Genomic DNA, 26,785 nt, shown 5'->3' with positions numbered 1-26,785 from the left:
TATATTTTTAAAAATAAATTATGATTTTAAAATTTTAAATAATTTTCAATTTTTTAAGAGTTTTTGAGTTTTTTAAAAATTTTAAATTTTCAACCTATTACACAACGAAAAGTTATTGAAATTAGTTCTACTTTCTTAGCACGTTACTATCTGCCACTGCTGGTAGGGGTGAGCATTCGATCGAATCGAATCGAATCGAAAATTTTCGAGTTAATCGAGTTTTCGAATCCCATTTTATCATCCTAACTTTATTTGAAGTTTTCTCGAATCGAGTCGAGTGAGATGGAATAAAAAATCGAATCGAATCGAATATATTTGTTCGAGTTAAATTTTAAAAAATAATTTTGGATCCTTGTAACCACTGTCACCCATCGTAATAAAATTTGTCCACCTTAATCAAATTTTTTATTAACTTTCATCACCTCATAATTTATTTATTAATTTTTATATATTGGTTAGCTTCTTTGCTTGTTTAGTTGTTTCAATTATCTTGATTCTTGTCACTATGTATTTTGGAATTAAAAATATATTAAATGTAAAAATATGATTTTTAATAAAAGTTATTTTAAAAATAAAATGTGAAATTGATACCAATATAAAATTTTAACACGAATATTTTATGGCATAATTAATAATTCAATTTTAATATAAATATTCAATATGACTAAACAATTCAATAATATAAATAATATAAATAATATAAAATGTGAAATTTAATTTAATAATATAAATAGTAGATATAAATAAAATTATTACTATTTATGTTTAGTGAATTTTTTGGATAATTTTGATTTTTTATTTGAGGGTAAAGGGTGATAAGTAAAAGTTTAGGGGAAAAATAAAAAGTTTTGGAGAATAAAAATTTGAGGGAAAGTAAATAAGAGGCGTAAAATTTTGGAGGGAAAATATTAAAAAATTTTTGAGGGGGGAGGGTTTGGGGTTGATGGGAGGTGGGATGGGAAGGGAATAAAAGTTTTAGAGGAAAAGTGGGAGGGAGTAAAAATTTTGGAAGAAAATAAAAGGTTTTGAGAGTTTTGGGAGTAAAATTTTGAGAAAAAATAAATGAAAGAGTAAAATTTTGATGGGAAATGGATTTTGGGTAGATTTGGGGGTTGGGAGGGGAGGGGAGTAAAAGTTTTGGGGGAAAGTGGGAAGGAGTAAAAGTTTTGAGGGAAAAGTAAAAAGGTTTGGGAGTTTGGGGTAAAAATGTAAAATATTATAGTTGTTATTCGAATTATTCGAGTTATTCAAATTCGAAAACTCAACTCGATTCGAACTCGAAATTCGAAAAAAAAATTCGAGTTGATTCGAATAACTCGATTAACTCGAATAACTCGATTCGTTTAACTCGAAATTCAAATTTTTTTTCGATTTTTTCGAGTCGAATCGAGTTTTGCTCACCCCTAACTGCTGGCAAGTTATTGTTCTCTTAGATTAATTTTTTGGTTTTTATGGTTTCGTTGAAGGATTCTACGACATTATTTTTATCAAAGGTTCTACTTTTATCATTGCCAATTGCCATTTTAGTGATTGATTTGATTAAATGGAAAAAGATTTGGCTGCTTGTCTTTAAATGACGAGGAAGAGGAAATTATACACATCCAGAAGGAATCTGATTCGGATCCAGTAGAGGAGTATTTGTGTTTAACTGGGTGTTTTTTAACAGTAAATATTATTCACTTTCCTGCGATGAGTAGTATAATGACAAATCTGTGGCATCAAATAAAAGGGGTTCAGATATCGGATCTAGGGGAGAAAAGATTTTTATTTAGACTTTTCCACAGAATGGATCTGGAGAGGGTACTTAAGGGATCCCCGTGGACTTTTAATAATCATCTGCTAATACCACATCAGTTGATGGATGGAGAGGACTCGTTGAAAGTTCCATTAATCTATGTGAATTTTTGGGTACAAATTCATGAAGTTCCCCTAGGGTTTTTTTCTGAAGCGTTGGTAAGGCAGGTTGGGGATTTTATTGGAAAATTTATAGAGTATGATGGTTCAAATATGGGGAAGGGAGTACGACATTATTTGAGAATAGAGGTTAAGTTGGATGTGAGAAAACCTCTTAAGAGAAAGAAAATTTTATTTTCGTCAGGATTTTGCTCTTATGTCAGCTTTAGATATGAACGATTGACTTTATTTTGTTTCTTTTGTGGACGGTTAGGGCATAATGATTCTTTTTGCCATTCTACGATAGAGCTAGGATTTGAAGTCACTGAGATGGGATGGAATTTGTCAATATGAGCTCAATCTAGAAGAGCTCTCGCAATGAATAGTGTGTGGCTACGAGATGATGGTGGAGAAATCCAATGAGGGAGTTCAATCGAAGGGCGTGAATTAGGGAGAGGCAATTGGGAACTTACAAATAAAGGATGTTCCAAGAATTTTGTTGACCCCATTTTGGAGGGTTAATTTGGAGAGGAATTTGAATTGGTTTTGAATGTGGAGTTAGGATCTTCTAAAATACACAAACAGACAAATATAGAGCATGATGGAGAAGATGGTGTTATTGAAGAGGGAAATGGTAAAAAGAGGCCTAGAAGAGAGGATGATAGATCTTTGATAGGGGAGGAAACAGGCTCTCTAGTTCTTAGAAACAGGAGAGGACTGGAAAAAAATCTTTTGATATCGACGGCTGCCAAGGGGCAAGCCTACCGGTCACAATAAAAATCATAAGTTGGAATGTCCGTGGATTGGGGAGTCAACGGATAGTTAGAAGACTTTGACATTTGCTGAAGATGTACAATCCCCAAATGGTTTTCTTTATAGAGATTAAAATTGATAGAATGTGAATGGAAGGTGTAAGAAGATGTGGGTATTTGAATAGGATTGATGTTGCATCAGTTGGTTCAAGGGGTAAATTGTGCCATTGCAATTAGCTTCAAAAGCTATTCTAACTCTCATATCAATGTTGAAATTCAAGATAATAATAATGAAAAATTGTGAAGATTTACTGGATTTTATGGCTCACCATATGCGCATAATAGAGAGGTTTCGAGAAACTTGCTGAGGAATTTGAGTCACACACAGAGTTTACCATGGATGGTATATGGCAATTTCAATGAAATTCTATATTCTTTTGATAAAATGGGAGGTGTGTACCAAAAGATAAAAGGAGAATGATAGCTTTTAGGGATGATTTAGTGGACTATCAGTTGCTTGATGTTAGGTATAAAGGATCGTGGTTCACTTGGGAAAGAGGTAATCCGCCAGAGACGAATATTCATGAAAGATTGGATAGAGGAGTTGCGAATATGGAATGGCTTCATTTGTTTTCGTTTGCAGAAATTCAACATTTGCCGCATTCTTTTTCAGATCATTGTCCCCTTTTTATTCAAGCAGACACAAAAATGAACAACTTTCCTAGAAAGAAAGCCCGTTTTGAGTCATGATGGATTAAAGAGGATTCCTTTGAAGAAGAGGTTAGAAGATTATGGAGGTCCACTAGTAGCGACATTATGCAAAAATTGAATGAGTTGCAACAAGGTTTGGTAAGATGGGCACACTCAGTGAAACACAAAAGAGAGAGTCATAAGAAGGAATTGACAGCAAATTTGAAAATTCTAATGGGAAGAGAAAGAACGAATGAGAATTTAGTAGAATTAATTGATGTAAATATCCATTTAAACCTTGAAATTGATAAGGAGAGGATGTATTGGGAGCAAAGGGACCGAGCTAATTAGTTAAAACTGGGAGACAAAAACACGGCTTTTTTCCATAGTTATGCCTCACAAAGGAAAAAAAAGGAATACTATTCGAAGTTTAACATACGAAGATGAGAGAGAGATAAGTGATGAGGGGGATATGGAGAATATTGCTCAAAGTTACTTTCATAAGCTTTTCGAATTAAAGGGGTGTGGAAATTTTGATCACATCCTTTCGGGAATTGATAGATATATTTCTGAGGAGGCAAATTCTAAGCTAATTGCAAAATTCACAAAAAATGAAGTTGTGATTGCACTAAAGGATATGGGACCTACAAAGGCTTCTAAGGATGATGGATTTTCGGCTCTATTTTTCCAACAATGTTGGCATATTGTTGAAGTGGATATTATCGACTTCTATCTGGGCGTCTTGAACGAAGGTATGACTATAGATTTTATTAATGTCACGAATATTGTGTTAATTCCAAAAATATCTCATCCGATGAACCTTGGTAATTTTAGACCAATCAGTCTATGTAATGTTTTATATAAATTGATATGTAATGTTTTATATAAATTGATAGCGAAGATGACTGTAAATCAGTTCAAACACGTACTAGAAGACTGCATTGATAGCACTCAAAACGCCTTTGTTCCAGGCAAACTTATTTCAGATAATGTTCTTCTTGCTTATGAGATCTTGCATATATTTCGACAAAAGAAAGTAGGAAAGAAAGGGTTTATGGCACTAAAGTTGGACATGAGTAAGGCCTATGATAGAGTTGAATGGTCTTTTATTGAAGTAATGATGCTACAAATGGGGTTCCATATTTCGTGGGTTGAGATTATTATGAAATGTATTTTAACTCTCTTATTCTGTTATTGTGAACGGGAAAACAGGGGCAAAATTTAAACCGACAACAAGTCTTCGACAAGGTGATCCTCTTAGTCCTTTTCTATTTTTGAAATGCAAAGAGAGTCTCTCATTGCTTATGAGGCTCGCTCTGAGGGAAGGTTTGATTAAGGGTGCTATAGTTAGTAGAAATAGTCCTCCGATTTCACACTTATTATTTACTGATGATTGCATATTGTTCGGTGAAGCAAGTGAGAGGGGTGAGACAATTTTGAAGTTAATTTTGAGAGAATACAAGAATTGCTCGGGGCAATGTGTGAATTACGAAAAATCCATTATTTTTTATAGTTATAAAACTTCTACAGTGATACGAGAAGCTATTTTTTTATATTCTTGGGGTAGACATTCGAATAATATGGAACGTTATCTTGGATTGCCAAATGTAGTGGGAAAAAATAAGAAAGCTTCTTTTTAGATTTTAAAAGATCGCATGAGGCAAAGGATTGAGAATTGGAATGTCTGACTTCTCTCGCAAGGGGGAAAAGAGGTCTTTATAAAGGCGGTTCTTCAAGCTATTCTGACTTATTCTATGGCATGTTTCTTGTTGCCAAAATCTTTATGCGGTGATTTAGAAAATATAATAGCTTGTTTCTTGTGGCAAAAAGGTCATAGTAGGAGATTCATTGGTGTGGGTGGGATCGACTTTGTTAATTAAAGGAAAATGGGGGATTAGGATTTCGTAGCCTGACCAAGTTTAATGTTGCACGATTAGCAAAGCAAGGGTGGCACATTATTAATCGTCCAAATTCATTATTGTCGCGAGTCCTAGAAGCCAAGTATTTTCTGAATACTGATTTTTTAAACGCTGAGTTAGGAAATCTACCTTCGTTTACCTGGAATGTGTGGGCTGCTAAGGGCTTGTTGAAGAGCGGATTGTATTGAAGGGTTGAAACTGGGGAGAAAATTTCAATTTTGATTGATGCTTGGCTTTCGGGGACTGCAAACAATAAAGTATCAACAAATACTTGTAACAGCTAGGTCAGGTTGGTTTCTGATTTAATTAATGCACAAATACGTGAATGGAAAATTGAGCTTATTAATTCTACCTTCTCAAGGGACGATGCAGATAGAATTTTGAAAATCCCCTTGGCCATGGAAGCACACGAGGATATGATGGTGTGGGGGGGAGAATCTTAAGGGGAATTTTCGGTGCGAAGTGCCTACAAACTATTACATAAGGGTAATACTAATCCTACTTATTTACAAACCGAAATGAAAAGCTTCTACAAAAAAACCTATGGAACAGCAATATTTTAGCTTAAGATTTTCATTTGGAAAGTTTCCTGGAATTTCATCCTTAATCTAGCTAATTTATCCATTAAAAGACTGGTGACGGAGACTGCATGCCCAAGATGTGGAGGGGTTGCTGAGAATGTTGACCACCTGGTACGTGACTGTCCTGTTACAATAGAGGTCTGGATAAGTTTAAATCTCGAATGGATATTAACATGAATCAACATGAACTGTTGGGAATGGCTTACCTGGGTATTCAAAAACTATACTGGGTCGCAGTGTCGCTTATTCTGCTACTCCTTGTGGACGATTTGGACCGATAGAAATAAGGGGTTATTTGAGGGGAAGAGAAGTAGGGGCCGTGATATTGATACATGGGTTTCAAGATATGCCAAGGAAATTGACGAGTGTGAGAATAGTAAACTGACCAAAGAAACCGTAGCTATTGAATGGTGTCCCCCGAATGGGTCCGACATTAAAGTAAATTTTGATGCGGCCTTTGATGAGGCACAGGCCTTATCGGCCTCAAAGGTGGTAGCGAGAAATTCTTCTGGAGAGATTCTTGCCTCTAAAACAATGGTACACAGGGGAGTTGCTTCTTCGTTCGCAGCAGAGGCACATACATGTCTCCAAGCAATTTTGTTGGGGAAACGAAAAGGATTTTCATTAGTTGCTATTGAAGGGGATTCAGTTTCAATAATAAAGAAAAGTTAGTCAGATAGCGTGGACAGATCAAAGATAGGGGCGTTAATAAAAAAACATACAACGTCAAAAATGATTCTTCCATCAGATTTCATTCAAACATATACCTAGATCAACAAATATAATGGCTCACGAATTAGCCAGAGAAGCCATAAGAAATGGGACACGGACTTACCTTCTCGGGGGACTGCCTGAGCGAGACGCGGTGGATGATGGGCCGTATAGAAGGAGAGAACCAGATTGAAGGTCAATTGTGGAAGATGTTTGGGTTTTAGGGAGAGAAAAAGGAAGTAAATGATGGTCTGTTGCTTTTTGGAAACTACTTCCTGGGGACTGGAATCGTCGGTATTTACACTGAATGATCTTGGGTGGATGCCAGATTTGAATCAGATTGGGGTGTTTATTGTTTTATATTTGTTTTGTTTTTTTGTTTTGTTTTTTAGGTAGGCCTTGTTCATAGCTCATTTGTTTTGCCTTTGTTTGGGCTCTTGGTTTATGACCTGCCCATTTGGGTGTTTTCCTTTTCTTTTTTTAATACCAGTCTAATTTTATCAAAAAAATTTAATTTTTCTAATTTTTTTAACATTTAAGATTTTTTTTTACTTTTATTGACACATGGCAAGGTGCCATTAATTGATTTAACTTTTTTAATGGAAAACGTATAAATAAATAACGGGGTATAAAAGCCAACATTGGTTTTCAGAATAAGGGATTTAAATTTTTGCTTCACGAAAAAATAGACTCTTCAAGTTCTTGTCCTACTGTTTCAACATCTGAAGATGTGGAAGACAAAGCCACAAAAAAGGCTCAATTTAGAAGTAGTTTTCCTACTTGTACGGATCAGATGATAGGGGTGGAGTTTCAAGATCAACATATAGAGATGGTGAATCCTTCAACGTTGCATGTTTCGTTCAAGGAGATGTTGGTAGGATCAATGAAAAAGGGAGTGTTGGATGCCCAAGAGAATGATGATGGTGATGTATAGTTGTGCAAGGGAGATTTACGATTGGAATAGAAGATGGTTTACTGTTGATTAAGTTCTCTGACCGAGTCCATCAAATCTTTTACAAAAACATCTCTAGATCGGTTGTGGTGAAACTGTTGGGCAGAAAGATCGGATATCAAGCTTTGTTGCATAAAGTTTATAGCTTGTGGAAACCTTCTGGACCTATAAGGATTATGGATTTAGAGAATGATTATTTCTTGATAAAGTTGCAATCGGAAGAAAATTATGTCAGGGCTCTTATTGGAGGTCCATGGGTAGTTTATGGACAGTATCTTACAATTCAACCATGGTTGAAATTATTTTCTCCGGGACAACCTTTCCCTTCTAGTATCGTAGTTTGGATATATTTTTCGGGTAATCCTAATTTTATGTATAGGAAAAGCGTAATTAAGAGTATTGGAGAGATTATTGGTCGAGTTATCAAACTGGATGATAATACTGAAAGTGTACATATGAGGTGTTTTGCTCACATGGCGGTTGTTCTGAACCTTAACAAGCCTTTAATCTAAAAAATTAAAGTGGACGGGGGGTTTCAGAGGGTGGAATATGAATCACTTCCAAATGCATGCTTTTATTACGGTCATTACGGTTATACGAAGGAGTCCTATAATATTTTCCACGGGGGTTTATTATGGAAGAGATATAAGAGCATCTACTTCTTATGTGCAACCGCAAGTAGAAAGAGAGAACCATGGAGTTGTTGAGAAATATGGTCATTGGATGCTAGTTGACCAATGTCCAATGAGAGCTGATCGAAAAATCGGGAATGGTAATGGTGGTAAGGAAACAACTAATTTTAAGGGATCTCATTTTAATGAATTAATCAATTTGAGGGATAATGGTTTGAATGATGGTCAAGCAGTAGAACCCGTTAATTCTGCTAGTTTAAAGGGTAAGGGACTGACAATTTATGACAACCCTTTAGGAGGAGAGGAATCTAACGTTGACTGTGTCATCTTGCAAGGAAATAGGTCGAATCTGTTGGGCTTGAATAAAAATCCTAGAAAGAGTACATATCACTCTAGTAGCGTGTCCAAAAATGTTAATGGGCCTACGATGAGTCATGGATGAGTGACGGAATTAGGTTAGAATCTCCAAGGCCTGGTTGTTTCTCCTAACAATGAGTCTTGTCCTCAATTGGGGGTGCTAGGCTTGTCGACAACTGTTAACCTTTCACAGTTGGAGGTAAAGCAGGGGTTTGAGGGTACTAATTTTTTTTATGGAAAAACCAATGAATTCTACACTTAACATTTTGAAACATTAAGTGGTAGCTTTTGTTGAGAATAAACACCTGAATCTTTCCACTAATACAATGTTAGTTTTTGGTTCGTCGATAGAAGTAAATGTTCTCGCTTCTGTGCGCAGCAATCCATCAGAGGGGAGTTTCAAACATGTCAAAAAGCCTCTTAACATTCTTTGGGGAAAAAAAGGTAAGCTCAAAGTACAGGGCTAGCCCATGTTCCTTTACTGGAAGCCATGAATAAAATAGTTGAGACACTTGGGGTAGATGATTCTTTGTCTACGAATGGCATGGCTGATAGTGTTTCAACGGGAACCGATAGTATGGATATAGCATCTGTTTGAGGTCAGTTTGGTTCAGTTTAAAATCTTCTCTTTTTTATGATTTTACCAAGTTTCTTTGTTTAGAACTGTCAAGGCTATGCAAACCCAAAATTTTTAAGGGTTGTCAAAGACTATTTCAACAAATATGATGTTGACATAGCTTCTTTTCTTAAGACAAGGGTAAGTGCTGTTAAAGTGGATAGGATTATTTCTAATCTTAATTTTGATTTCTCTTATAGAGTTGAATCTCGAGGTTACTCGGGTGGTATTTGGATAGTTTGGAAAATTTGTCTTGAAGTTCAAATTCTTCAATATGACTCTCAATTTGTTCACTGTAGAGTTAGGAAGAATGTGGGGTTCAGGCCTTGCTTGTTACCTTTGTTTATGGGAGCCCAGATAAATAGAAGCGTTCAGTTTTGTGGAATCTCTTAAATAGTATTGGTTAATCTGTCAATGGCCCTTGGATGTTGATAGGAGATTTTAACGCTTTTCTATCACCGGATGAGAAAAGAGGTGGTCGTCCAGCTATTTTTGGTTGTAACTTATTTCAGGATTTTATTCAGTTGAATGCATTAAGGGATCTTGGATTCAAGGGACCTCAATTCACATGGCGTAGAGGGTCCATCTTTGAAAGACTTGGTAGGGCGATCGATAATTTTGAATGGTTCTGGCTTTTTTTAGCTATTGTGGTGTACTATCTTACTCGGTTGAAGTCAAACCATAGGCCACTTTTGACTTCTAAAGAGTCGACCATGATGCCTAGATCAATTAGGCCCTTCAGGTTTTTGTCTTCATGGGTTTCCCACCCTTCCTTTAATCTACTTATCCAAGAAAGGTGGAAATAAGGACCAGACTTATCAGCTTCTTTAAACTCCCTTACTTCAGACCTTAGGAGATGGAACAGAGATGTTTACGGTTATATTAGGAAACAAAAACGAGATATTGCTCATTGTATTGGGAATATCCAAGCAGCGTTAGATAGGAGGTGTCTGAAATTCCTTTTGGATGTGGATTTGGATTTGAGTATTGAGTATGAAAAGACCCTTGAAGAAGAATCACTATGGAGGCAAAAATCAAGAGTGGATTGGTTTCAACATGGTGATCGTAACACGAAATTCTTCCATAATAAAGCATTAAGGAGGAGAAATTCCAATAGAATTTCAACTTTAAAAGTTAATGAGGATTGGCGTTTTGTTGACAGTATCCTTTAAAGTGAAGTTGTTTCTTTATTTAGTTCCCTCTATTCTTTTAATGATGATAGGTATGCTACTTTTCCCTTACATAGGCCCTTTCCTGTGATTGATTCGATTAACTTGGATTTTTTGGGTGATGATGTTTCTAATGATGAAATTAGATGTGCTCTGTTCAGTATGGGTCCATTGAAGGCTCTTGACCGGATGGTTTCCATGCTTTTTTCTATCAAAATTAGTGGGAGACTATAGGTCAAGATATTTGCTCTTAGGTTAGGGGAATCTTTGGTGGTAAATCAATTGATCAAGCTATCAAATGTACTCTATTGGTGCTTATTCCGAAAGTGCAAAGCCCAAAAACTCTATCACAATTTTGCCCCATCAGCTTATGTAATGTTTTAAATAAACTATTTTCGAAGATCATTGCCAATAGATTTAGAGACTATTTTTCCTATGCTCAATGCGCAAACCCAAGTAAGCTTTGTAGCAGGGAGGCATATTACGGATAACATAGTAATTGCTCAAAAAATAATACATTCGATGAGGATAAAAAAAAGGAAAAAAATGGGAGGATAGCCATAAAGGTGATCTAAATAAGGCATATGACAAACTCAGATGGTATTTCATTGAGGATACGTTGTTTGATTCAAGTATTCCTTCTTCGCTTTCTTGGATTATTATGGATTGTGTTTCTTCTGTTTCGATGCAAATAATTTGGAATGGGGTTTTTTCTAAGGAGTTTGTTTCGAAGAGAGGTATTCGATAAGGTTGCCCCCTTTCCCCTTATTTGTTTGTCTCCTGTATGGAAAGATTTAGCTAAATGATTCATAGGAAGGTTAAGGAGAATGCTTGGATGCCAATTTTAGTTGTCAAGAATGGGCCAGCTATTTCACACATTTTCTTTGCTGATGATTTATTCCTTTTCGCAGAAGCAAATGTGTCTCAAGCTCGTATAATTAAGAAGGTTATGGATATTTTTGGTAGTGCATCAGGTCACAATGTTAATTCTAAAAAGACAGAGGTATTTTTCTCCAAAAACACTAATCTTTCTGTAGTTGATGATATTTTTAGGGTTCTTGGCTATGCTAAAACGGATGATTTAGGAACCTACTTGGGAATGCCACTATTTCATTGTAGGTTGACATCGAGTACTTTCAATTTTGTGGTGGATAAATTTCGGCGAAACCTTGATAATCAAGATGCTAAAATGTTATCTTTGGTAGGAAGGGTGACGTTTGTAACAACCCATTTTTAGTGGTGTCAGAAATAGTGGTTTCGAAACCATGACTCTGACAACTATGTTAATATTTTAATATTTATTTAATGTCTATAAGGTTGATTTAAAGTAGTATTAAATTTTCATTAAGAAATTTTGAAGTTTAATTGGTTAACTAGGTAAAAAAGACTAAATTGAAAAATGTATAAAAGTTGAGTTATATTAGTTAAAATGACTAAATGGCTATGGAAGGGATAGCTAATGAACTTAGATGGTAATTATGCCATAATTAAGTTAGTGGATAGTTATGGAAAAGGTTTAATTGAAGTTTTTAATTAATAACAAGGGTAAGATGGTAAATTAGTAAATAAACATAAAATTAATTAAGTTAAAATCATAATCTTCTTCATTTGATTGTTTCAAAACCGATTAGCCATTAGAAAGGGGAAGAAGCTTTCGGTCATGGTGTTTCACCTTGCATGGTATGTAATTAAGCCTCGTTTTTATTAATTTTTATGTTTTTGAGCTCGTTTTAGCTTAAACTACTTAACTCGGGGGTTAATTTGCAAAATTGTTAAAGGTTGAGGGACTTTCCATAATTGAGTTTGAATGTGTTTTGATGTTAGTTGATAGATTATTAATCTTGGTTGTCAAACAAACTTGTTTTGTTAAATAGTTTTTGATGAATTTGAGATTAGGGATTAAATTATTGAAAGTGTAAAAATCCATTGGTTTTAATGTGAAATGTTGGTAATTATGGGTTGTTCAAGATCCCTAGTAGAATCAGTTAACATGGGTTTAGGTTAAAATGGTTAAATTTTAAGTTACGAGCTTAAAGACTAATTTGTGAAAAGTTAAAATGAGAGGGGTAACTTTGTAATTTTATGATAATATGAATTATAGATTGTATTGAATACTTGAGGTTAATTGAAGTACTTAATTGAATGAAACTATTTATTTAGATCAAGATAAATAATAACCGAACTTAAATAGAGGAAAAACTAAAGCTTTAGACTAGAATTCAACTCTGTTATTGCAACCATAGTTGTCTAGGTAAGTTTGTATAAATTATAATATTATTAATGATGGTTTGATTGTTTATCGGCCATGTTGTGTTAGTTATAAACTGACTTGAAAATGGATATATATATCGATGCTTTGAGTAATTGATGGATAAATAATCTCATTTGAACCTTAAGAATTTTTAGGATATGAATGACATGTTATTAGGGATTTCATGTTTCAGGTGCTGGTCTTGAATGCCTTACCGATGACTAAGGTCCTGCATTTATTGCGGATTCTCCATAACTCGTGTGAGCAGCATCGTGTAGCTACCATTCCAACCCACAACTCGTGTGAACAGGCCCATTTCATAGCTCGTGTGAGCACTATTGAAAAAGAAAGGCTATAATTATATGGGCAGGCACACTATGTGTGAGCATTCCTAAGTATCCGATGTAATTCTAGATGGTTCAACGGGTAAGTAAAGGTAATTGGCAAGGCATGTGTTTAAATGGATAATTACTTATAAATTTATGAAAGGTAAATTTGGATGAATGCAAGTGAATTGAATGGAACTATATGATTATGTGATGAATGTTATGTTCATGAAGATTCATTTGTGAAATGGTTGATTTTCTATATGCATTATACATGAGCCTACTAATTTGTGAGTTTGGTGATGCTTATAGGATTGTATTAAGCTTATGAGTATGGTAAAGATGTTATGCACATTTTATAAATTGAGCTTAAGAATGGTAAGTTATGTTTGAGTTTATACGAGCTTACTAAGCACTAGTTGCTTACGTAGTTATTTTTCTTTGTTTCGTAGATTATCAGAAGCTCGATCGGTTGAAAGCTTGTCGAAGATCTATCACACTATCTAGCAACCACTTCGGTAGTTGTTAAGTTATTTTGGCCAAGGTTATAAATGGCATGTATAGGACCTTTTTCTAATGAATGTCTCTGAATATGTTAGTGGACAATTTGGTATGAATATGTTTTTGGAATATGTATTTTGTATGTTAGACTTATAATGCTTAGGCAAGTTTAAGTCTTTTGGTCACTTTTAAGTACTTGTAATATATGGTCCTTTTGGTATATTTGTGGTGAAATGTGAATGGTTAAATTGGTGTCTTTATGTAGTTATATTGAATAGGTTTTGTGTTTGAAATATGACATTATAGCCTTGTTTTGATTGAAGTTGTTGGTATAAATGTGGTGCCTTTGAATGGCATATTGGTTAGGTGAAATAGGTTGATTGAATTGGTATGTTTATATGTGTTTGAAAGGTGTTTAGGTCTTTTGAATGTATGCACAAATGGAATGGTTGATTGGGTATGTTTTGGTCTTGAAATGGGTTGATTATAGGGTCAAATTATAGAGCACACGGCTTGGGACACGGGCTATCACACGTCCTTGTATATCAAGTCAGTGAGTTACATGGTCTAGCACACGGCCTATGACACGACCATGTGACCTAACTCAGTGAGTTACACGGTTTAAGACATGGGCTGGGACACGGCTGTGTGTCCCTTTGTTCGAGTATCACACGGTCTGGGTTATGTCACACGGTCTAGCCACAGGGCCATGTGACCCCTATTTTCAAAATTTTCAACTTTTTCTCAAATTTTTTGATTTGTTTCGATTTAGTCCCGGATTGTGTCCAAATTGATTTTAGGGTCTTGAAGGCCCGATTTAAAGGCCAAATGTATATAGGGTTGTAATAAGTTTTAGGTAATTTTGTTAAATGAAATTATTGATACGTTTTGATATTAATTGTTTGAAATTGTACGGTAATGCTTTATAACTCTAATTTGACGACAAAAATGAGTTAGGGGTGTTACAACGCTTGCATGGTCTATCCTACTTTCTATCCCTAATTATTTTATGCAGACAATTAAAATTCCATTAGTATTTGCACTAAAATTGAAAAGAGTACTCGAGGTTTCATTTGGGGTAAGGATGCAGGTGGTCATAGACTATATTTGGTTAATTGGTTTAATTGTTGTCAACCATTATCCAATGGGGATCTTAGTCTTTGTTGTCTTAAAGTGTAGAACGACTCTTTCCTTCTAAAGGTAGGGTTCAATTTTCTCACAAATAAGCAAGCATTGTGGGTTCAACTTCTCCGTGCTAAATATAAAGTCAAAGACGTGTGTCCGGTGGACATATCGAGGGGTTTGTGTTCCTTTGTTTGGAGGTTTCTTTCGAAGGTGTGGCTTCTCTTGCTCCAAAGTTTTGCTTGGTCTGTTGGTGATGGTAGACCAATCATAGTATGGATAAATAATTGGGTCTCAAAAATTGGTCATTTTATTAACTTTTGCTGTAATATGGATCTCATTAATATGGATACTACCCTTTGGGAGGTTACGTTAGTTGACGGTAGTTGGGATTGGAATTTTTGGCATTGTATGGTGGATAGAAACGTTGTTCTTTATATTGTAGGTATCATGCCTTCGAATCCTTCTATTGGGCAAGATGAACTAATTTCCAAATGATCTACTAACGGTGAGTTTACTATCAAATCGACATATAAATACCTGATGCAGAACTATTTGAAACCTGTAGACAACAAATGGAAATTGGCTTGGTCTTTTGAGGGCCCTCAACACGTTAGACAATTCTTCTGGTTAGTTTTTAAGGAACGATTGCTAACGAATGCCGAAAGATTCATAAGAGGAATGGTTGGCAATCCTTATTGCTTAATTTGTGGTAATTCTGAAGAATCTATCATCCATGTTTTGCAAGACTGTAACAAGACTCGTGTTCTGTGGAAACAACTTATCCTTGAAAGATGTTTAATGCAACTTTTTCCATCTCGTTATTAGACTAGATCACTTTAAATTTAAGGAATGATCTTGATCTAGTCTATACTGAGGTAGAGTGGCAATCTCTGTTTGGTATAATTTGTTGGAATATGTGGAAACAGAGGAATATGTGGATTGTCCAAGGGGTGGATGTTGATTTAAAGCATATTCTTATCTCTTTATAGAGTTGGGCGAGTTCTATCAAGCATTGTCTTATTTCATCTGTTGGATCTTCTAGGAGCTTTAGCCGTTACAATAATTGGAAACCTCCTCCGTCGGGTTTCGTTAAATTAAACACGGATGGGGCAAAATCCCTGAGTTTGGGATTTCCATCAGCTGCTGTTGTGGCGTTAGATGTTATGGGCAGATGGCTTGGAGGTGTAGGCAAAATATTGGAAGATGCAGTGTCGAGTAGATAAAACTTTGGGCGATTTATGATGCCCTTGTGTTGTCTTGGGATGCTAAATGGGATATTATTATTGTTGAAATGGATTATGCCCAAGCCCTTACAGCAATTTCGAACAAATCTCGTGGTAAATTGAACAGGGATTTAGTGATAAAAATAAAGGAACTTTGTAGCAGAAAGTGACAGGTGATTTTACAAAAGGTCCCAAAAGAAGCTAATGCTACAACTCACATATTGGTTGGTGTAATGTAAAAGATCTCATATGGTTCTATCAGGTTCAAAGAGATCCCAACATAAATCATTGAGCAAGCTTAATTTAATGGCAACCAATTTGTAGTACAACTGCTTTATCTTTACAATTGATTTATAAAAACGGGGTATAGAGAATAATAGTACACATTGAGAACCAAAAATAAAGTATAATAGCCAAATTAATAAAAAATTGTACAAATACCAAAGTGATAATTTAACAATAGTACAGGTGGTTTATTTTTCAAACTAATATTTTTGGCCACGTGGTCTCCTATTTCGAGCAGAAGGAGTTTGGGCGGGTTGAAGTTCCCTTCTCAATTCCCATTCTATTTCTCCATTGACCTCTCTCTCCTGATAATCACCATTGAAGCGAAACCAAAGCGTATCTCTTCTCGTCTCTGAATCTCATCAATCAGCAACTGAACAAGAAAACTTACAATTAACTACTGCTGTCTACTGCTACTAGTCTACTACCTAGGTACTTAATTTGTTCGTTAATAATATGAATTAATCTGGTACTTAATTTGTTCGTTAATAATATGAATTAATCTATCAAACCCTAGAAATTCTAACTCCTCACCGTCTTTGCTAATCGTTTAGAACAGCACTATAGGCAGCTCATAGTCAGCCACGATGCCGTAGTGCTAGGAACTGCTCTCAACGAACGCATCCTCCGCTCTCTTCTTTCTGTTCATCGACTCAAGGTCTTCTTTTTTCTTTTTCTTCCCATGTACCTGCTGCTATAATATATTTCCTATCTTCTTTTCTTTGTTTTTCTTTTAAGTAATTGATTTCTGATCCTAGATCTTGATGGGTACATCTTAGATTTGTGTACGGATCTGTTGGATATCGTTGCCATTGATTAAGGCAAACACCACGTCTATGCCTATCTTTCTTTTTCTCTCTCTCTCCCCCCCCCCCTCCTTTTTCTGCACCATTCCTTATCGAGGTGCCTTTGATTAAGGCATGGATCTGTTACATTTTAACGAGGTTGCTGCAAATAGGATATGTTTCCCCTAAAATTTTCAATCCTCCTGTAAACAGTAGCTGCAACGATGCAATTATACTGAAATAAATCAGTTTAATCTAATCAAGGGATGCCAACTACTGACATCCCCCTGTCAAATGTGAAAAATTCTCATGATCCTGCTTGTATAGTTGATCATAGAAACTCGGATTTTGACTATTCTTTTTTTGAGTAAAATCTCTTTATCGTCTAACCATCCCCAATTGCTTGCACTATGTAACTCTTGAAAATGTTTGTGCTAAGGTAAAGTGAGTCTTCTAGATAAGCTTGGTTTTCCTAAATGCTTTACTTGTGAAAGGAAATGCAACTTGTTTATTCTATAACGTTGATTTCAAAGTAGAAAGTGTCTTTTGTTTCGCTCTTTTTGGAAAATTACAAAATGGTGCTAGATATTTATTATATTACTTTTGTTGTTTGTTCATTTCATTTGGTGCTGTTCATCATGCATTTAGGTTCTGCATATGGATAGGAACAAGTACTATGGAGGAGAGCCTACATCACTCAACCTGATTCAGGTTCCATTTTCTGCATAATCCAAAGGCCCAGCTAATCTATTGATTTGTTTTCCGTTATTTATTTATTAATTAATGCCTTTAAATTATTTGTTGGCAGCTCTGGAAGGCAAAGTTAGTGGTGTAACATCTGAAGGTGAAACTGCCAGGTGTAAGAAAGTTGTTTGGGACCCTTCCCACTTGTGAAAGAAGGAATTACTGTACTACTTTTTTCTTTACCTTAGCATTTTCTCAATTGGAAGCAATATAACTCATGATCTTATGAAGTTTTTCTCCTTCTTTCATTTTAAAGGATGCTGAAGAAACAACTCTTTCTCAACAGGTTCACTTGCAGATTATCCTGCCACAAAAGCAGTTGAGTCATAAATCAGACATGTAAGTTCACTTTGGAATTTTTCTTAATAGGAAGCTTTATTAAAGTAAGATATAAGGGGCTCTCAATGATTACCATATATGAATTTTGCGATTTGATTAAATAGAACTATATCTGGCACCTTTCTTGTTCCTGGTATCCTTTATTATTTTCTCTTCATTTTTTTCCTGGCCGTTTGGGGTGTATTTTGACCTAAATTTCTTTCCATGTCAAATTGACACTACTCGTCACTTAACAGTACTGCCCTCAATTTGTGAAATTTTACTGTTCTTTTGACTTTACAGTGTAATTGTATGATGGAAATGCAAGAGAGTCCACAAACACCCTTAGTCATGGCGCAGCTTTCTTGGTTTTTTGGCATAGCCACAATTGTAAAGCTTCTACTAATCCCATCCTACCACAGCACGGACCTGGAAGTCCATCGCCACTGGCTGGCCATTACCCACTCTCTTCCTCTCAGCCAATGGTACACTGATGAGACGAGTGAGTGGACCCTTGATTACCCTCCCTTCTTTGCCTACTTGGAACGCTTTCTTTCCATGTTTGCCCATCTAATTGACCCACAGATTGTTCATCTCCATCATGGCCTCAATTACAAAGCCAATTCTGCCATCTATTTCCAGAGGATGTCAGTAATTGTCTCAGATTTGTTTCTCTTATATGGGGTTTACAGATCAACTCTAGCTCTGGCATCTCTGAAGCGGAATTTGATATGGTTATTGGTGATTTGGTCTCCGGGACTCCTTATTGTGGACCATCTGCATTTTCAGTACAATGGGTTTTTGTTTGGCTGGTTGTTGTTGTCACTCTCATTTTTGGCACAAGGAAGAGATGTGATGGGTGGCTTTCTGTTTGCTGTGTTATTGTGTTTTAAGCATTTATTTGCGGTGGCAGCCCCTGTTTATTTTGTATACTTGCTAAGGCATTATTGTAGAGGTGGGCTGGTTCGGGGTTTTGCTCGGCTTTCAGTTATGGGTGCTATTGTTGTGGCAGTTTTTGCGGCAGCATATGGGCCATTTGTGTATCATGGACAGGTAGGTCATCCTTTGATTTACTTTTATGTGTTCTGGCTTATTCTGCAGTGAGTTTCTCTTTTAACCATATGATTTGCCCTTAGTTATGGGTTTTTTAACCACTGGCCCTCAATCTCTCCCTCTTGTCCTGGCTGCTGTTGTACCCTCTTCTCATTCATTTAGAAGTACATATTTTTACGCAAATTTTATGGTTTCACTTATTAGTCATGCTGAAATTGCGAATGTCTATAGCCATTAGTTTCCTTGACCTGTTATATATAGTGCTAAGCATTTTCCAAATACCTTGCAGATACAGCAAGTCATCCGCCGGATGTTTCCTTTTGGCAGGGGACTTTGCCATGCTTATTGGGCTCCTAACTTTTGGGTTTTCTATATAATGTTAGATAAAGGGATTGCTTTCTTGTTGAGGAAATTTGGCTTCAATATTCCGGCACCAGTAGCTTCATTCACTGGTGGGCTAGTTGGCGATGCATCACCATTTGCCATATTACCTCGGGTAAGAAGGCTACTGAGTTTTTTTCTTTTCCAAAAAGGAGAAAAAGAAAAAGAAGGCTACTGAGTAAATATCATAGATTGATCTTATAACCCTCTCCCCTTACCAATCCCCTACGCTTATCCCTTTGGTAATCATGTCATCTCAGAACTGAGGAAAGGCATTGGCTGTGAGTAGGATTGTTAGATATAAACAAGGATGCTTGATATTTAACAGTTGATGAAATGCTATTTCCTTTTTGTCTGTGGTAAGTGTACTGATTAATCTGTCTTATATTGGATCTCCATGAAATGACAGGTAACACCCCTGACAACCTTTATTATGGTCCTGCTTGCCTTATCGCCTTGTCTTTTTAGAACTTGGAAGGATCCCAGGCCAAGGTTGATTGTCAGATCAGTCGCATATGCATACACTTGTGGGTTTTTATTTGGGTGGCATGTTCATGAGAAAGCATCACTACACTTTTCCATCCCCCTTGCTATTGTTGCTGTGGAAAGTTTGGAGGACGCAAAGCATTACTTCTTGCTATCTATAGGTAATGCTTCTCCTCTGTTATCTCTTTGTTGACTTTTGAACTTGTATAGATATCACAACTCAAAAGAATTTCAGCATTGTCAAGGGTACAGGGCAGGCTGAGGCACTAGAACCCTCTTATTGCCTGAATCAAGGTGTAAAAATTGTGCTCAAGTGCAATATACAGACTTGTGTTTTTGTGTGTACATACTTATGATATATAATAAGCTCTAAAGAGGGGTCTAGTTTATCTACGAAACATGCAATTCTTTTGTTGGTTAATATGTGTGATTTGCTTAGTGTCGATGTCTGTTATTGAATACTAAAATATTGAGAAGTAGATGGTTTTATACTAGCCCTTTATTAGTTAAAAGTACATCTAATGAAAGAAGTTAAAAATAAAAGAAACCAGAGAGAACTTAATGAGGTGGGCTATTTTTATGCCTTTTGCCGTATTAAAAATGCGCTTAGGCAAATCACTTGCCTGAATGTGTCTCGCCCAAAAGGGTTTGTGGAGCATTTGTTGTTAAGCGCCACCCATTTTGTATCATGGATGAATGAATATGTTTCTGTGGTTTCAGCTGTTACCTAGTTTATTATAGTTACTTTACTGCTTTCGTGCACATTTTGTGATGAGTTTTATCATTTGTTGGATAACTTTGAAATGAATTTGTATATTAAAACTGTCGATAAAACTGATTAAGCAGAAGGCAGTTGTACATTATAAGACCGATAGTGAAAAATGTTGGCATGCGTGGGTTTTCCGTGCCAATTTCAGTTTAATGCATAAAGAAAAACTAACATGGATATTGTTGTGTACATGAAATGCAGTGTCATGCTACTCACTCTTTCCCCTACTATACGAAGCCCAAGAATACCCAATAAAAGTATTGCTGTTGCTGCTACACACAATCCTGATGTGGTTCAGTTTTAGTGCACAATACTCGGGCAGTTTGCGGGGGGATAAGAAGGGTGGTGAGAAACAAGGGTTTGAGGTGGGGTGGGTTACAAAGAGTTACCTGATAGGTGTGGTGGTGGTAGAGATATGGGGTCAGTTTTTGCATCCTTACCTTTTTGGTGATAAGCTTCCCTTTGTACCACTTATGTTGATCTCAATGTATTGTGCAATAGGGATTTTGTACTCTTGGATCTGGCAACTGAAATCGATCTTAATCTCCTCCTGACTTCACTTTCTTTTGAGTCTACATTATTTTTCTATTTTTCACTCGAAATATATACATAGACAAGACCATTGTTGGACTGGTTAATTGTGCTCGCAATTCTAATAGCTTCCCCGGTTAAATTAAAGAAATATGTTTTTTTTTTTTTAATATGTAAGTATGCTGTTTTTTTAATTAATATTTTTAACATATTAGTTAGATGGTTAGATGGTTAGATAATTATAATTTCATCTATGAGTCTCAAGTTTAATTTTTCTTATAAGCATTTTAAATCTATTTTTTTATTTCATATTGTTTTGAGTTTTTTAATTAATGTTTATAATTATTAAATATATTGTTTTTAAATTTTTTATTTTTAATTAGTAATTCTTTTATTTATAAAATTAAACAATTATTGCAAATATAATTATTTTTAGTAAATATAATTTTTATGTGTAATATTTAATTTTCAATCATATCATGATTGTAGTAAATTGACATATTATATATTTTTGTATGCGTATTTGAAATATTTCATATATAAATATAATGATATTTGAAACATTTCACATATAAAAATATTTGAAATATCATACCTACAATGTAGATGAAAAAATAATGATATTTGAATTAATTATTTGATTTTATAATATTAGAAATCATCATACTCAAAATATAGATGGAAAAAATAGATATTTGACATAAATATTATATATAAAGAAAAATATATCTAAAGAATTAGTTGATGTTTTAAAATACTTACATATTTATTATTTGATTTTATAAATAAAAGAGTTACTAATTAAAAATAATAAAAAAACACTTGAAAATAATATTTATTAATTATAAATATTAATTAAAAAAAACTTGAAACAACATGAAATAAAAAAATAGAAATGAGAGCAGGAGAGGAATCGAACCTGAGACTCAAGGACAAAAATAATAACATTTAAGCATCTAACCAAAAAAGCCAAGTTAGCAATTTTTTAGTAAAAACATGTCCTATAGGGTGCGTTTTCACTTTCTCTCCAAAAACAGCGTATCCCGATAAATATAGAAAAACGGCATACTTACTTAAATATTAAAAAAACATATTTCTTTTATATAGCCTGCTCTTAATTTTCATTGTTATTTTTATTTTTTATTTCTATATTTTAATTATTAAAACAAATTTTCAGTAAAGGAAATTTTTTATAGAATTAATTATAATTCTTTTCAACTATTAAATAGGACGCTACATATGTTTCAACGCACTCAATTTACATTTATTTTATATCGATAACAATGTTAATACTAAGCGAACTAAAACTCAATTAGCAAACTTTTAAATTTTAAATTTAGGAAATAGGTAAAATTTTAATTTTAATTTATATGTAATATATGTATATTGATATTAATTATACAGGGTCGTGAAAAATATTGTTGTTTTAGAAGTGGAAGAAATTTTGTTTTATTTGAATTTTAACTAAATATTTGTTTTAGTGTAAATCCAAAGAATAAGTAATATCCTATTTACGAAAAAATGACTATTTTAAAAAGAATTTAAGAGATAAAAATAAAAATATGAGTTGCAAATAAGATATACAAAAAGCAAGAAAACAAATTAGTAGTATTAAATGGTTCTTATATTTTGACTTTAGCAGATAGATTCAGTTGAAATTTAGCTAATTGGACAACACTGTGAAGAGTGATTTTCTTTTCATTTTCTATATGATTTGCAGCTATTTATATTAATTTTGCTAAATATTTTTATTTTTATTATAAATAAAAACTGAGAAATAATTGGTAAGTTTTGTATTAAAAAATTGTGTTTTTCTTTATAAAAAAGTAAAATACTTATATAAACATATTAATTTATTAATATTATTTTAAAAATAGTATTTGTGTGTTTTTTCCCAACTGAATAGTGTCTCTTTCTTTACAACTTTACTAGTTTCTATGTAATTTTACATGTTTAATTTTAAAATAATGTATTTTTAATTATTTTTGTCTATCATCGATAATAATAGTTTTTCTTAATTTTAAATAATATATAAATTTAAAACTATATAAAGAAATATCTGTAATGTTAATTTAAAAAAATAGCAATTATAATAATAGTTCATTAATAAACACATTTAGTAATAGTGATTAAAAATAATTTTTGAAATTTAATTTTCTTTTCAAAACAAATTTCACCTGCACCAAATAAATGACAGATAGATAAAAAAGAAACAATTTTAAGTGTGTTTGCCTCACATTGTATAAACTTATAGAAAAATTTTAAAATATGATATCATGGTATTATATTGCCTCATCATCAATCAAAATAAAGTGATAAGTAAGATGCTTAGAGTACTCTATTCTACATCAAAAATTTAGCACAGTTTTAAAAATAAAATAAAATTACAGCTATAATTATCACAATTTTTTTCTATATTTTATGCTTAAAGATCTGTTCAAGTAATAATTTTATTTTAGAATTAATACAACTTTTTAACTAATACTTCTAAATGAAACTATAATTATTTTTAAAGTTAATTTAGTAATTGGATGAAAAATAATGGACATGGTTCAAACTTGTACTTTTATATATATTATAAATAAATAATATAGATGAAAAGGAAATTGGTTGATGGATGAATAGTGTTAAACAACATCAAAATTAGAATTTGTAGTAAACATAGACTAAAATTTGGTATAGAAGAGTGAAAAGTATAGCAGCAATGGCCTGTTGGGAAAGTGAAATGGTGTTCGGCTTTTGTGGGTCAACAAGCCTGCTGTTGGTGGTTGAAGAAGAGTAAAGGAATGCCATTGATATGAACTCTTCTTCCTCTCCTCTATAGATTGGCCTTCCAATTACATGCTTCAATTGTCCACCACTTAGTGCCTGCACAACACAAGATGAATTTTATTGGGGATTCCCCTGTATTATCATGGGATTACACCCACATTTATACCTCTCATTGCATTTAAACTAAACAAGTAATGATAGATTCTTCTCTGTTTCATATTAATGAGAAATTTAGTTTAGGAACATATCAGACCCTACGCTTTTCCTAAAATATATTATATGCACGTTTTAAGAATTGTGGAGGGCTAGAAATAAAATTAAATCGATCCATTTTTTCTTTTTGAAAAGTGTATGCGAAATAGATATTTTCTTTTAAACAGTGGGTATGAAGCGGTTATGTTATGGTAATTGTTTGTCTCACCTTGCCTCACTCACTCAATTATATAAAATTATCATTTTATCATTGTATATATATAACTATTAAAAGGGTAAAAATATAATAACGTATTATAAAAAAATTCGCATATTTTATGTTTAAATACTTAACTTTAAAAATATTAAAAATAAGTAGTAAAATTAAATTAAAGGGGAATTGGGTGGAGCGAGGATGAATGCATCTAACATCCATTAAGGTGGTAATGAATTTTAAGATTATACATCCGTAGTGGAGTGGACGGATGATGGAGCAAAGTATGCTAACTATGAAACGGTGGTGGATTTAGCAACATTCATCACGCCCACTCCATTTTTATTCCTAGTTAGAATTAAAAATTTTATATTAAAATGATTTAAAATAAATTTTTAATTTTTGAGAAAATAAAAATTGTGGAATTTTTTGTTTAACAAATAGATTAAAAGCTAATAAACTGAATTACTAATCAACGAGAAAGACTAAAGTTTTAGTTCTAACATTTAACCAAAGGTGAGGCACTCCCCTGGCCGTGGCCTTGTTATTGTTGTTTAGCAGTGTTGATGAATTGGGTTAGATCGGGTTTGGATTAAGTTTAAGTATAGTATTAACATAATTTATATTTGTTTAAATTTAGATCGACTCAAAATATGAGTTTAAAATTTTATCTAAGTTTACCTATATTTGTAAATAGTTAATCCAAATCCATTTTGAACTCGTCCATATTATTTAAAAAAATTAAAATTTTTTATATTATGTTTAATTTAAAATTTAATAATTATATATTTTTATTTATTAAAATTTTATATGTAATCAACTTAACATTTTTTTTAAATATTTAAATTATGATATTATGTATTGCTATAGAATTCAAATTTTTGTAGTATAAATTATATAATATATTATAAAAAAAAAAAAGGAATCAAATTGGAGACCTTGATGTAGGAATTTAAACGTCGTTTGAAGCAGTGTGTAAAAAATGAGTAAGTCAGCATGCAAGACTGCGTCTGTATATTGAATTAGCAGCGTGTAAGTGGAGTTGAGGGGTTTGAAACCAAAGCTGAAAGCAATGTTTAAAATAAAATACCTGAGTTTGATCCCCAACTGTAACGACCAAGGCATGTTTATGAGGGCAAAACGACACCCAACCTTTCTTGGAATACACATGAAACTCGGAGGATCCATCACAGATATGCAAGCACAATGTATGCGAATAATCCATCCCTCCTATCAACATTTTCATCACATCGTATCGTAAACAGCTACGCCATTTCTCCGCTGAAACATTCCCACCATGTTTGTAAACATAGCATGCCCACCCATTCCCATCTTCCCCTTCCATCTTTTCCTTTTCGCAACGTCCTGTTTTTTCTTGGTAAATTTCCCGGAAAACAGTCAGAATTTTCTCCGCCACTTTTTCCATTTCAGCCACTAGAGTTTCCATTTTCTCACTGAAGGTATTAAAACAACCAACTGTTAGTTATTAGAAAATGCCAGAAGGCAAGCGAAATATAAAGTTGAAATGAGTTTCACCTGAAATTTGAATATCCAACAGGCCAAATTCCCTCCATTGCCAGTTCCAGGGCTTTAGCTTTACACCACACAAACTCTTCACTCACTTCACCTTCATCTTCCTCGTGAACTTCCTCAAACCCGTATAGTTTCTCCGGCGACCTAGTCACTGTCGTCCTTTTCTGGGGTGGAAGTTGAAAAATCCCGGCAGCGGCTGTCAGTGCTGATCGGATAGATTCCACTGGAATCCCATAATTCACTAACTGAAAGCATCCGATTGTAGCTATGGAATCCAGAATCTTGGGCAGAGTTTCAGTTTGCATGGAATTCAAAGCCTGGAAATCAATCTTGGGGGGGTTGTCAATGAATTTCTGCCTAGGGAAAACCTTGTCTGGCAAAATTAAATCAGGGACGAACAGAGAATGTTGGAGGAATTCAGAGAGAACCTCATCATTGGTGACGCAGGAGCGGCGGCCACTGGCGACGGGAGAAGGCGGCGGAGCACGGAAATCAAAGGGATTTTCCGGCACGGATTGAGGTGAGAGGGCCATAGAGCTGATGAATGATGAAGAGCTTACGTTGTCAGCTTTGTTTATGGTAAAGAAAAAGTTGAGATGGAAACACAATGATGGCTTGTCATGGGACTTTGGAGAGAATCATCACTCACTTTTTTTCTTTAGCTTTCACTTTTGTTTTAAATCATCAATTTCATAGCTAGCAAGGAATTTGGCTTTTTACACCTTGAATCAAACTCTTTTTTGGTTTTCATTTTGTGGATATTTATTCAAATTAATAATTTTCACCAATCAAACAGATAAATTATCCACACTTATATGTGAATGATTACATATGTAGAAGTATACAAGTTACTTGATTCCATTTTACCAAGTTACACTTTCCAGTTTTACAGTGAATGCTCAGTTTCCAAGTTCAAAGTTTTGCTGCTGTCTGCGCTTTACTTTTTACCTTTTTAAAGGGTAAATTACAATCATGGCCACTCTATTTTTTTTTCTCAATTTAGTCACCCTAAATAAGATAATTG

At 34.1% G+C, this 26,785-nt stretch overlaps 3 protein-coding genes and 1 long non-coding RNA gene across 25 annotated transcripts; 2 read left to right on the top strand and 2 right to left on the bottom strand.

The window, feature by feature from the left end:
- Window positions 1–1,416: 1,416 nt before the first annotated feature.
- LOC128035617 (uncharacterized) lies at window positions 1,417–6,875 on the bottom strand. 3 transcript variants are annotated; one of them, XR_008192147.1, is made up of 4 exons: window positions 6,671–6,875; window positions 6,042–6,466; window positions 5,607–5,959; window positions 1,480–5,497 (listed from the first exon to the last, which is right to left on the bottom strand). It is a non-coding gene; the product is annotated as an uncharacterized LOC128035617 (long non-coding RNA). The 3 variants fall into 3 exon arrangements; XR_008192145.1 differs by having other exon boundaries at window positions 1,417–5,497; window positions 6,042–6,875; XR_008192146.1 differs by lacking the exon at window positions 1,480–5,497 and having other exon boundaries at window positions 5,577–5,959; window positions 6,042–6,875.
- A 1,671-nt stretch (window positions 6,876–8,546) lies between these two features.
- LOC128035608 (uncharacterized) lies at window positions 8,547–13,618 on the top strand. 14 transcript variants are annotated; one of them, XR_008192142.1, is made up of 3 exons: window positions 8,547–8,686; window positions 8,867–8,931; window positions 12,701–13,618. XR_008192142.1 is itself a non-coding variant. In XM_052625845.1 (3 exons), exons 1-3 carry the CDS (start codon window positions 8,814–8,816, stop codon window positions 12,746–12,748), a joined length of 258 nt encoding a protein of 85 aa, XP_052481805.1. In that variant the 5' UTR covers window positions 8,693–8,813; the 3' UTR covers window positions 12,749–13,618. The 14 variants fall into 14 exon arrangements, 2 of the variants coding, with proteins under 2 accessions (XP_052481805.1, XP_052481801.1); XR_008192120.1 differs by having other exon boundaries at window positions 8,632–8,686; window positions 8,867–9,086; window positions 12,717–13,584; XR_008192138.1 differs by having other exon boundaries at window positions 8,635–8,686; window positions 12,717–13,618.
- Window positions 13,619–16,208: 2,590 nt separating this feature from the next.
- On the top strand, window positions 16,209–21,157 carry LOC105788025 (probable dolichyl pyrophosphate Glc1Man9GlcNAc2 alpha-1,3-glucosyltransferase). Of its 5 annotated transcripts, none has more exons than XM_012614698.2 (9): window positions 16,209–16,415; window positions 16,543–16,641; window positions 17,417–17,479; window positions 17,577–17,676; window positions 17,799–17,851; window positions 18,134–18,883; window positions 19,173–19,379; window positions 19,674–19,911; window positions 20,721–21,157. In XM_012614698.2, the coding sequence occupies exons 6-9, from the start codon at window positions 18,143–18,145 to the stop codon at window positions 21,071–21,073; spliced, it is 1,539 nt and encodes a 512-aa protein (XP_012470152.1). In that variant the 5' UTR covers window positions 16,209–16,415; window positions 16,543–16,641; window positions 17,417–17,479; window positions 17,577–17,676; window positions 17,799–17,851; window positions 18,134–18,142; the 3' UTR covers window positions 21,074–21,157. The 5 variants fall into 5 exon arrangements, with proteins under 5 accessions (XP_012470152.1, XP_052481799.1, XP_012470150.1 ...); XM_052625839.1 differs by having other exon boundaries at window positions 16,538–16,641; window positions 17,577–17,625; XM_012614696.2 differs by having other exon boundaries at window positions 16,538–16,641.
- A 2,441-nt stretch (window positions 21,158–23,598) lies between these two features.
- LOC105788024 (1-aminocyclopropane-1-carboxylate oxidase 5) lies at window positions 23,599–26,448 on the bottom strand. Of its 3 annotated transcripts, XM_052625833.1 has the most exons (5): window positions 26,190–26,448; window positions 25,765–26,078; window positions 25,319–25,682; window positions 25,167–25,238; window positions 23,599–23,918 (listed from the first exon to the last, which is right to left on the bottom strand). In XM_052625833.1, exons 1-5 carry the CDS (start codon window positions 26,292–26,294, stop codon window positions 23,694–23,696), a joined length of 1,080 nt encoding a protein of 359 aa, XP_052481793.1. In that variant the 5' UTR covers window positions 26,295–26,448; the 3' UTR covers window positions 23,599–23,693. The 3 variants fall into 3 exon arrangements, with proteins under 3 accessions (XP_052481793.1, XP_052481783.1, XP_012470148.1); XM_052625823.1 differs by having other exon boundaries at window positions 25,765–26,441; XM_012614694.2 differs by lacking the exon at window positions 25,167–25,238 and having other exon boundaries at window positions 25,765–26,436.
- Between the last annotated feature and the right edge of the window lie 337 nt (window positions 26,449–26,785).

This window comes from Gossypium raimondii, chromosome 2 (genome assembly GCF_025698545.1).
Source record: "Gossypium raimondii isolate GPD5lz chromosome 2, ASM2569854v1, whole genome shotgun sequence".
Classification (NCBI taxonomy): Eukaryota; Viridiplantae; Streptophyta; class Magnoliopsida; order Malvales; family Malvaceae; genus Gossypium; species Gossypium raimondii.
The sequence above is the reverse complement of the archived record's forward strand: the minus strand, read 5'-3'. Positions and strand labels throughout refer to the sequence as shown.

Coding starts and splice junctions, on each gene's coding strand:
- LOC128035608 (XM_052625841.1), top strand. CDS start 8,814: ATGTTAGTTTTTGGTTCGTCGATAGAAGTAAATGTTCTCGCTTCTGTG. Junction 8,932..11,183: donor CATTCTTTGGGGAAAAAAAG/GTAAGCTCAAAG, acceptor TCCTTTTCGCAG/AAGCAAATGTGTCTCAAGCT. Junction 11,276..12,716: donor TTAATTCTAAAAAGACAGAG/GTATTTTTCTCC, acceptor TTCATGTTTCAG/GTGCTGGTCTTGAATGCCTT.
- LOC105788025 (XM_012614701.2), top strand. CDS start 18,143: ATGATGGAAATGCAAGAGAGTCCACAAACACCCTTAGTCATGGCGCAG. Junction 18,884..19,172: donor CATTTGTGTATCATGGACAG/GTAGGTCATCCT, acceptor AATACCTTGCAG/ATACAGCAAGTCATCCGCCG. Junction 19,380..19,673: donor CATTTGCCATATTACCTCGG/GTAAGAAGGCTA, acceptor ATGAAATGACAG/GTAACACCCCTGACAACCTT.
- LOC105788024 (XM_052625823.1), bottom strand. CDS start 26,294: ATGGCCCTCTCACCTCAATCCGTGCCGGAAAATCCCTTTGATTTCCGT. Junction 25,683..25,764: donor GTTGGATATTCAAATTTCAG/GTGAAACTCATT, acceptor TAATACCTTCAG/TGAGAAAATGGAAACTCTAG. Junction 23,919..25,166: donor GTTTAAATTCCTACATCAAG/GTCTCCAATTTG, acceptor TGTGTTGTGCAG/GCACTAAGTGGTGGACAATT.